This window comes from Somniosus microcephalus, chromosome 5, assembly GCF_052327205.1.
Source record: "Somniosus microcephalus isolate GS21.2 chromosome 5, FLI_Smic_1.0, whole genome shotgun sequence".
In the NCBI taxonomy this organism is placed as follows: Eukaryota; Metazoa; Chordata; class Chondrichthyes; order Squaliformes; family Somniosidae; genus Somniosus; species Somniosus microcephalus.
The window spans coordinates 97,820,528-97,831,879 of record NC_140991.1 but is presented as its reverse complement, the minus strand read 5'-3'; the positions used below and the strand labels follow the sequence as shown (position 1 = coordinate 97,831,879).

General features: G+C 43.4%; 1 protein-coding gene across 2 annotated transcripts in view; it reads right to left on the bottom strand.

Annotated features, from left to right (window-relative positions):
- Positions 1–5,453: 5,453 nt before the first annotated feature.
- The window catches only part of tbc1d5 (TBC1 domain family, member 5), a 508,566-nt gene continuing 502,667 nt past the window's right edge, over positions 5,454–11,352 (bottom strand). For both annotated transcript variants that reach the window (XM_085988017.1, XM_085988016.1), the window contains one exon: positions 5,454–7,358. In XM_085988017.1, the coding sequence (XP_085844143.1) occupies positions 7,032–7,358 (327 nt within the window). In that variant the 3' untranslated portion in view covers positions 5,454–7,031. The remainder of the gene's footprint in view (positions 7,359–11,352) is intronic.

Below are 11,352 nucleotides of genomic sequence, written 5' to 3'. Positions count from 1 at the left end.
ATAACTTGCTCTACGATTTTTCCTGCCAAAGTGCATAACCTCACACTTTCCAGTATTGTATTCCATCTGCCAAATCTCTGCCCACTTACTTAGCCTGTCTATGTCCCCTTGCAGGTTTTTTATGTCCTCCTCACTCACTATTTTCCCTCCCATCTTAGTATCATCTGCAAACTTTGATATGTTACACTCGGTCCCCTCCTCCAAATCGTTAATATAGATTGTAAAGAGTTGGGGACCCAGCACTGACCCCTGTGGAACACCACTAGTTACTGATTGCCAGTCCGAGAATGAACCATTTATCCCAACTCTCTGCTTTCTGTTAGATAGCCAATCCTCTATCCATGCCAGAATATTACCCCCAATCCCATGATTTTTTATCTTAAGCAATAATCTTTTGTGTGGCACCTTGTCAAATGCCTTTTGGAAGTCTAAATACACTACGTCCACTGGTTCCCCTTTATCTACCCTATATGTTACTTCCTCAAAGAACTCCAGCAAATTTGTCAAACATGACTTCCCCTTCATAAAACCATGCTGACTTTGTCCTATTAAATTATGATTATCCAAATGTCCTGTTACTGTCTCCTTAATAATGGACTCCAATACTTTACCTACCACAGATGTTAGGCTAACCGGTCTATAGTTTCCAGCCTTCTGTCTACTGCCCTTTTTAAATAAGGGCGTTACATTAGCAGTTTTCCAGTCTGCCGGGACCTTTGCTGATTCCAGGGAGTTTTGGAAAATTATTACCAATGCATCCACAATCCCTACCGCCAGTTCCCTCAAGACCCTAGGATGTAAGCCATCAGGTCCAGGTGATTTATCTGCCTTGAGTCCCATTATTTTACCGAGTACCACTTCCTTAGTGATTTTGATCGTGTTTAGCTCCTCCCCCCCTTTAGCCCCCTGTTTGTCCAGTGTTGGGATATTCTTAGTGTCTTCTACTGTAAAGACTGATACAAAATATTCATTCAGTGTTTTTGCCATCTCCATATTTCCCACCATTAATTTCCCGGTCTCATCCTCTAAGGGACCAACATTTACTTTAGCCACCCTTTTTCTTTTTATATAACTATAAAAACTCTTACTATCTGTTTTTATATTTTTTGCTAATTTACTTTCATAATCTATCTTCCCTTTCTTAATCAATCTTTTTGTTACTTTTTGCTGTCTTTTAAAGTTTTCCCAATCCTCTATCCTCCCACTAGATTTGGCTACCTTATATGCCCTTGTTTTTAGTCGAATACTATCCTTAATTTCTTTACTTAGCCACGGATGGCTGTCTTTTCTTTTACACCCTTTTCTTCTCAGCGGAATATATATTTTTTGGAAGTTGTAAAATAACTCCTTAAATGTACACCACTGATCATGTATCGTCTTACCCTTTAATCTATTTTCCCAATCCACTCTACTCAATTCCACTCTCATACCTTCATAGTCTCCTTTATTCAAGCTTAGCACGCTTGTTTGAGATCCAACCTTCTCACCCTCTAATTAAATATGGAATTCAACCATGTTATGGTCACTCATTCCAAGGGGATCCTTTACTAGGGCATTTTTAATTAATCCTGTCTCGTTACACAGGACCAGATCTAAGGTTGCTTGCCCCCTGGTCGGTTCAGTTACATACTGCTCAAGAAACCCATCCCTAATACACTCAATGAACTCATCCTCAAGGCAGCCCTGCCCAATTTGATTTGTCCAATTAATATGATAGTTAAAATCCCCCATAATTATAGATGTTCCCTTATTACAAGCCTCAACTATTTCCTGATTGATACTCCGTCCAACAGAGTTGCAACTGTTCGGAGGCCTATAGACTACGCCCAGTGTTTTTTTCCCCTTATTATTCCTTACCTCCACCCAAACTGTTTAATTATCCTGATCTTTTGACCCAATATCATTTCTCTGTATTACAGTGATTCCTTCCTTTATTAACATAGCCACCCCACCTCCCCTTCCTTCCTGCCTGTCCTTCCTGATCGTTAAATAACCTGGTATGTTTAATTCCCAGGCATTGTCACCCTGCAGCCATGTTTCTGTAATGGCCACAAGATCATACCCATATGTAGTTATTTGTGCCATTAACTCGTCTATTTTGTTACGAATGCTACGTGCATTCAGATAGAGAACTTTCAAAGATGTTTTGTGACACTTAGTTCCTGCTTTTGCCCTTTTTATTACTTTACCTTTTACTCCATACCTTCTGCCCCTTCCTGACACACTCTGGTTTTTAATTTCCCCACTGCTACCTAAGTCTATGACCTTCTCTGTTGTCATGTTTATTATTTGCTTTCTAGGAACCTCCCCCCCCACTAGTTAGTTTAAAGCCCTCTCTACAGCCCTAGTTATATGATCCGCCAGGACTCTAGTCCCAGCACTGGCCAAGTGAAGCCTGTCCCAACGGAACAGCTCCCTCCTGCCCCAGTACTGGTGCCAGTGTCCCAGGAAGCAAAACCCATTTCTCCCACACCAGCCTTTGAGCCACGCATTTAACTCTCTAATTTTATTTGTCCTAGCCAAATTCGCTCGTGGCTCAGGTAATAATCCAGACCCTTGAGGTTCTGTTTTTTAATTTGACCCCTAGCTGCTCATACTCCTTTAACAGAACCGGCTTCCTAGTCCTATCTACGTCGTTTGTACCAGCATGGACCACGACAACTGGATCCACCCCCTCCCACTGCAAGTTTCTTTCCAGCCCAGAGGCGATGTTCTTAACCCTGGCACCGGGTAGGCAACACAGCCTTCGGGACTCTCGCTCTCGGCTGCAGAGAACTCTATCTATCCCCCTAATAATACTATCCCCTACCACTACAACATTTCTATTTACTCCCCCCTCTTGAATGGCCCCCCATTCCACGGTGCTGTGGCCAGGTTGCTCATCCTCCCTGCAGTCCCTGCTCCTGTCCCCACAGGGAGTAAGAACCTCGAACCTGTTGGTCAAGAGCAAGGGCTGCAGCTCCTCCAGCTCTACCTCCTGGATCCCCGTACCTGCCTCACTCATAGTCACACCGTCCTGTCCCTGACCATGGGCTACATCTGAATTACTTAACTTCATAGGTGTGACCACCTCCTGATACACAGAGTCCAGGTACTTCTCCCCCTCCCTGATGTGTTGCAGTGTCTGAAGCTCAGACTCCAGCTCATCAACACGGAGCTGGAGTTCCTGTAGCAGCAGACACTTGTCACAGACGTAATCACCGTGAGCCTCAATGGGGTTCACCGGCTCCCACATCTCACAACAGTAACACATCACCTGCTCTATTCTATGTAATTAATTAAATTTTTTATTGTTAGTTATGGACACCCTCTGCCCGATTTTAGATGCTAGTATCCCCTTTAATTAATTGGATTTAAATTAAATCAATCCCTCTAGTTACACCAGTTAAATGGTTTACCAACAGTCACTCTGCACCAGAAAGGCCTTGGTACACCACAGCAACCTTAAAAACTATAAACCACACACTTAAAATTTTAAAACGAGAGAAATACTCCAACCAATCACCTACCTGTTTTGTGGTGACGTCACACCTTGAATACTTTTTACCTCTCTCCTTGCCTGAGATTGGAGATTGGTGAGGCCTACCTGAGCCTCTGGGGCCTCTTGTAGTCGCTCTGTCGCGCTGCTCCGCCTCCACCCGCTGCCGATGCCGCACTGAGGCCTACCTGAGCCTCTGGGGCCTCTTGTAGTCGCTCTGCCGTGCTGCTCCGCCTCCACCCGCTGCCGATGCCGCACGGAGGCCTACCTGAGCCTCTGGGGCCTCTTGTAGTCGCTCTGCCGCGCTGCTCCGCCTCCACCCACTGCCGATGCCGCACTGAGGCCTACCTGAGTCTCTGGGGCCTCTTGTAGTCGCTCTGCCGCGATGCTTCGCCTCCACCCGCTGCCGATGCCGCACTGATCTGTACAGTGCTCTGCTCAGACCACTGTACAGTTGAAAACTGTATCCAGTTTTGATTATCAAGACACAGAACAATCATTTAAGCCTAAAGCAAAATACTGCGGATACTGAAATTCCTGTTCTGACAAAAAGTCATCGACCTGAAACTTTAACTCTGTTTCTCTCTCCACAGATGCTGCCTGACCTGCTGAGTATTTCCAGTATTTTCTGTTTTTATTAAACATTTAAGCCTTGTTGGTGATGTAAAGAAGGTTGATTTCTAGTATCAGAAGAGTAGGCTGTGAAGGAAGATGAGAAAATAAGGCTTTTCAGCCTTGAAATGAGGCAATTGAGGGGGGGGGGGGTAAGAATTTCAAACCGCAAAAGGCAAATATCAAAGTTTTTCTTCATACAAATAAGCAACACATGGAATAGACTTAAATAGAGTAGATGAGGCAAAAACAAAATACCTTGGAATCATTTAAGGAAGGGATGAGGAACATAGGAACAAGAGTTCCTACATGGCTGGTCTGTACCTCAAACTCTATTTACCCACATTTGCTCTATATCCTTTGATATTTACAAAACAAAAATCTATCAATCTCAGTCTTAAAAATTTCAGTTGACCCAGCATCCACAGCCTTTTTCCAGACACCTAGGGCAGGTATTTCATTGAGCCATGGAGGCGGGATTGGAGGCATGTGGGGGGTTAAAATCTTGAAATCGGGGGGCACGAACCCATCTTGCCCCCAACCCGCCTCCATGCCAGTTTCAAAGGAGGCGGGTACCCGACCCGCGCTGGGAGCCACCTCCCCGAGGCGGGAAGGGGATTAGTGCCAATTAACTGCCTGTTAACAGGTAGTTAACAGGCAGTTTTTAGCCTAATCCCTATTTTTATTGGTGAAGTGTGGGATTCCTGACGGCTCCAAACCACGCCAAGTTAGCGAGGCGGGCCGTCAGGATGAAGGGCTTGGAAGGGTTGAGATGTCCGGTGTTCAGGTGAGTGATGGGTGCATGAGTGCAGAGGTATGTGTGTTTGGTGTGTGTAAAGTGTTTAAAGACGTTTTACTTACATGTACTTACCTTTACAGCCTTCCTTCCTTCAGGTCTCGGGAGTCCCTCATCTCACCGGCACAGAAAGCAGAATGGCTGCGATCTGTCAAAATCTGCAGCATTCAGCTTTCTGATCCGGAGAGATCTCTAAATCATCCTGAGAGGAAGGAATTAACTTAAGAGTACAGATTGTCAGTGTTTGACAGCTTCAAACAGCTGTGAAACACTGATATTTCATCTGTCAAAAGCTCTTGACAAATGAAATGTCTGTCTGTGACATCACCTGTTGCCGGGTGGCCCTTAATTGGCCTGCTGAGCCCGCTGGGCGGGTTCAACAAAGTCAATCAAGTGAAAATCACGTGGGTTGGCCACAACTCGATGGAGGCGGGACTACAACCCCGAAAGTTGTAGACCCGCCTCCTACACGCCTCCTCAATGAAAATCCAGCCCCTAGAGTGGGTTCCAGACACCTAGTAGCTTTTTAAAGTCAGCCTGTTGAAACAAGTCAAGTTAGAGTTATGGTTTGTTGGTCATTTTATTTATTTCTTGGGTTAGCAATATATCAGAACATTAAGCAAGTTCTGCTCCATTAAGAGTCCCCATTATATCTCTGGATGAAACTATGTTCTGCAATTTAATGTGCGTAGTTCCAACAAAATTACAGGTCGTGCATATGATTTCATCTTCAGTACAGTACAGAAGGACTCCTGTAAGCCTATTCTGTAAAAAAAATTAGTCTTTATACTGACAATTTGGTTTAACAACATCACTTTCTATATAACAGGCCAATACTTCAATAAGCACATAATTTGGTTATGGTATTCTAGGTATTTCATGGGTGGTTCACTGAACATTTGAGATCTTATATTAAAAGTTTAAATGAGATTTTATACTAAACCACTACAGTGAATGTTGGTACAATACTTCCCAGTAATTTTCTCAGTTATACACCAGACATTCTACATGTACTATATGCAAAATTAAACATTGCAGCAAAGTAACTTGTAGGAACATATACTGCTAAAGGGGGTGAACATTTGTGTTATTACAATTGCTTGGTAGCATGTACTCATAGTAGAAACAGTATAAAATATTCAGGCAGCTACTTTTTAACTAACTACTCAGCAATATTGACTTGCTAGTTATGAAATTCCCAGTGCCTAGCTTTGCAAAATGCTCCTAGGCATGGGCACATACATGAGATACAGCAGTTGAATAAAAAGACACCATTTCCTTATTGTAAAATTGGAAGCACAATGTAAACACATTTCAGTGCGATATTGCTGATGCAATCAAACAGCAATTAGCATAAAGGCAACAAAGCTACAAAGACACCAAATCAAATTGGCAGATTAATAAAACAGCATTAGTCTAATCTCATCTGTTTAATCATCACCAGATGCAAAGGATTTATTGGATTTCCATTACCAAGGGAAAGCTACAATGAATAAAAGGCTCCAGTACTCCAGTAATATATGTTAGTGACCACATCACTTCCACAAGTCAGAGGGATTAGACATTTATACTTTGTCAGCATTTCAAAATGCCATCACAAATTTATACTGAGTATAAATAGGAGACAGGGTGGGATTAGTGAATACCTTCTTTATCCCTAAATATCTTATTTTATTAGAAATACCCACACCAATTTCAGTTAATAAAACTATATATTTTTTCCACAAGAAAACTCCCATAGTCCCATAGCTATCTGTCTCAGACAGCAGATACAGAGCACAGAAGCAGACACATCCTCCCAGACAGGTTTCTGCATCGATTCAGATACTCATGGCCACCATACCAAAACTCGGCTTACAAGACAAATCAAGCAGTTAGAACAATTTGGGACAGAAGGCTAAAGATATTTTATGACTGGTGTGGATGTGAGATGGACACCAAATTTAACAATAATCCATCATTTAACTACGATCCAATATACATTATTTAATAACAAGGGCACATTGTAAGGAGCCCTATAAACTTTATACCATTTTCAGACTGAGAGAGGAGTGTTGCATTTGTCAAGCAATCCATACAGAATTTTATTAGCGTGCAGATAATAGGTTTTCTACCAACATGGAGGCCAATATGACTGGAAACCATTCAGATGTCCAGTGGGCTGACAATGGTGAAATCAGAATCCTTGCTGTTGCTACTGTCGTCATCTGGACTGGATCCTGAGTTGCTGGATGGTGACCCCAGAACTCCACCAGTCAGAGGGTCAGAAAAAACTGGAGACTGCTGTGTTTGTTTTCCAGTTGCTTCAGTGGCATTGGGTGCCTGTGAGGTTTGATGTTTCTCTAATGTGACTCCTGTTGTTTCCAATTTCTCAGATGGCTGCTCATGCACCAAGTCATCATCCTCTTTACAGACCAAGATGTAGTCATCAGAATTTCTACCATCTGAATTCAAGGAAGTCAGTGATGTGACCTAGAAATAAATATGGCAACAGTTAAAGAACAGTGGATCACTAACTCATTAAAAAAAAAATCCTCATGTTAAAGAAGACAGAAAAAATTGAGAAAATGTTATTGCATTATCATACGTAATCTTTAAACTCAAAATTCAAACTCAAGGTTAAAACACTAAGCTGATTAACACGTTCAGCTGTTGAATGAATTTACAAAATGTTACATCTGTATTTACACAAATTGCATTCCAGACACCATTAAACTTAATTTCTCTTATCTTTTCTTTAAATAATGTATTTCACAATCAGGCTGTGTGCTATGAACAAAATGGATGCAAATTCAATCTGAATTCTGACTGGCTCGATTTGAATCCATGCACTAGAGGTAGAGATGACGTAAAAAGCCCCAGTCCTCTTACTTGAGTTTTTTCTAAAAATTATTCCACTGTATTAAATGCATCAAAGGTCACATAGAATCTTACTGCACAGTAGGAGGCCATTCATCCCATTACATCTGTACTGGTTCTCTGAAAGAAAGTCCTATTCCACTGCTCTTTCTCCATACCCTGTTAAGTTTTGTCTTTTTAAAATATTTATCCTTTTAAAACTTATTATGAATTTTGCTGGACATTCAATGTCCTAACAACCTTCTGTAAAACAATCATATTTCCTAACCTCTTCCTTTGTTCTTCTGATAATCTTAAATTTATGCCCTTCAGTTACCTATTCGCCAGTGGAATAGTTTTTCCCAATTTACTTTAGTAAAACCCATCCTCATTTTGAGTGCCTTTACTATATTTCCTCTTAACATCTTTTGCTTTAGTGAAAAGAAACCTGGTTTCTCAAATTTCTCCTCACAACTAAAGCCTCTTATTCTTGGTATTACCATCATAAATAAGTCTCTTCTGTACCCTCTCCATGATCTTGACAGCCTTTCTAAAATAGGACATTCACAATTGGGCACAGTATTCTAACTGCTGCCTAACCAATGATTTGTATAGGTTTAGTATTATTTCTTTGCTTCCATTTATAAATCCTAGGATCCCAGAGCTCACTGAGCAGCAGCAGAGGCAGAGTGGACCTGATTGGGTACCGGAGCAGAGGCAGGTAAATAAATAGCGTGGTCGGAGCGGAGGCCTAAACTCACTGAGAGCAGCGGAGGCAGAACGGTGAAATATTTAAAAAAAAATCAAGGAGTGACATCACAGGACAGCAGGTAGGTGATTGGTTGGTGAGTATTACAGTTTTTCTTTGCTCTTTAAGTTAGGGTAGTGGGTTAAATTAAGAGCTGGGAAAATAATAACTCCTATTACTTTATTAAAATATAATAACTTAAACTAGATTAACTAATTAGAAATAAAAATAATCACTTGAATAAAACCTTTAACTAATTAAATAAATAAAATAAGGTTAGATAGAGTTGGCAGGGCAGGTGGTGTGTTGTAACTGCAGCATGTGGGAGCTTGTGGAGAGCAGCATGATCCCGAGCAACCACATCTGCGGTAAATATCTGCAACTCGAGGAACTTGGGCTCAGAGTTGTTGAGCTAGAGTCCGAGCTGCATACACTGCAATTCATCATGGAGGGGGAGTTACCTGGACACTTTGTTCCAGGAGGCAGTTACACCTCTTAGGTTAAGTAGTACTTTAGACTTAGTCATTACTCAGGGACAGGAGGGTGTGATGTGAGTCAAGAAGGTATGGGGACCCAGGATATAGTGGTGGAGGAGCCTCAACCCTTGACCTTGTCCAATAGGTACAAGGTACTTGCTACCTGTATGGATGAGAACAAGAACTGCAAGGAGGATGGGCAAACTGACCACGGCACTGTGGTACAGGAGGCCATTCAAGTGGGGGAAGTAAAAAGTAATGTAGTAGTGGTAGGGGACAGTATAGTCAGGGGAATAGATACTGTTCTCTGCAGCCGTGACCGGGTGTCCCAAAGGCTGTGTGGCCTGCCCGGTGCCAGGGTTAAGGACATCTCCTTGTGGCTGGAGAAGAACTTGGAGTGGGAGAGGGAGGATACAGTTGTCGTGGTCCATGTGGGAACCAACGACATAGGTAGAACGAAGAATGAGGTTCTGCTGAGGGAGTTTGAGGAGCTAGGGTCTAAATTAATACGTAGAACCTCAAAGGTAATAATATCTGGATTACTACCTGAGTCACGCGCAAATTGGCATTGGGTCAAGCAGATCAGAGAGTTAAATGCATGGCTCAAAGAGTGGTGTGGGAGGAAGGGGTTTCGATTCATGGGGTACTGGCACCAGTACTAGGGAAAGTTGGAGCTGATCTGTTAGGACAGTCTCCACTTAAACTGGGCTGGGATCTGTGTCCTAGCGAATCAAATAACTAGGGCTATAGATAGGGCTTTAAACTAAAAAGGGGGTGGGGTGGGGGGAGGGGACAGGGGAGAGGAAATTTAGTAATCTAAAGAGAAAAGTCAAGGCAATAGAGCAATGTAGTGAATTGGAAAAGATAAGCAGTGTGTGACAGGAAGAGACAGAGGCCTAGAAATTGGGTTTTGGCTTAGCCAGGGCTTTAGCGCCGGAAGTTAGTGCCGGCGCTAAGTCCCCCTGCGCGCGCCAAAAATTCAGCAGGGCCGCGCCCAAACGGCTGCCGGCGCTACTGAAGGGTCTTTGCGGCGGTAAATCGGCGCTAACTGCCGTTTCGCGCCGCAATTCCGGCGCTGCGGCACCCGATGCGGTGCGGCAGGCTCGGGAAGTGCAGGCCTCCTCCTTCCGTTAAGGAGGAGCTGCCTGCACCCGGCCGCGGCCCGCGCAAATCTGTCTAAAAATGAGCCCGGCACCTCGGACAAGTGCCGGGCTTGCATCTGTTCCGGGGGGTGGGGGGGAGAAGTCCGGGGAGGGAGCTGCGGGCAGGCGGCCGGCGGGAAAGCGGCCGGCCGCCGCGGGGCCTTTAATGCGCCGGCGCAAACTCATGCAAGACTCTGTTGCCAGAGTCTTAGTTGCGGCTGCCACGGGCGAGGCGGCCGCAACTGAATTTCGGCGCTAGGGCCCGTCGGCATGGCAACCGGGACGCTGCGCACACCGATGACGTCATCGGTGCCGGCGCAACGCTACCGGTGCAACGCCGATTTAGGGCCCCAGGGAATTTTTAAACTGGCCATAACTCTGGCGCTAGTCCCTCTAGCGCCTCAAAAGCGGCGCTAAGGCAACTGAATTTCTAGGCCAGAGAGTGTAAAGATAATAGAGCATCAGCGAATAAGGTGAAACCAGGGAATAATGGTAAAAAGTTAAAACTAAAGGCTCTTTCTTTACCTGAATGCATGAAGCATTAGTAACAAGGTAGACAAATTGGTGGTACAAATAGAGATAAATGGGTATGATCTAATAGCCATTACAGAGACGTGGTTGCAAGGTTGGAAACTAAATATTCCAGGGTACTTGATGTTTCGAAAAGACAGGCAGACTGGAAAAGGAGGTGTGGGGGGTAGGTGGGGGTAGCCTTGATAATAAAGGATGACATAAGGACAGTAGTGAGAAAGGATCTCAGCTCGGAAGATCAGGAAGTAGAATCAGTATGGGTGGAGATAAGAAATAACAAGGGGCAGAAAATAGTGGTGTGAATAGTTTATAGGCCCCCTAACAGTAGCTATACCGTTGGACAGAGTATTAAACAAGAAATAACAAGAGCTTGTAATAAAGGTAATGCAATAATCGTGGGGACTTTAATCTTCATATAAACTGGGCAAATCAAATTGGCAAGGGTAGTCTGGAGGACGAGTTCATGGAATGCATTTGAGATAGTTTCCGAGAACAATACGTCATGGAACCAACCAGGGAACAGGCTATTTTAGATCTGGTTCTTTGTAATGAAACAGGGTTAATTAGTAATCTCATAGTAAAGGATCCTCTATGGAAGAGTGATCATAATATGATAGGATTTCACATTGAATTTGAGAGTGACATTCTTAAGTAGGAAACTAGAGTCTTAAGTAAAGCCAATTACATAGATATGAGGGGCGAGTTGACTAAGGTAGATTGGGAAATTAGAT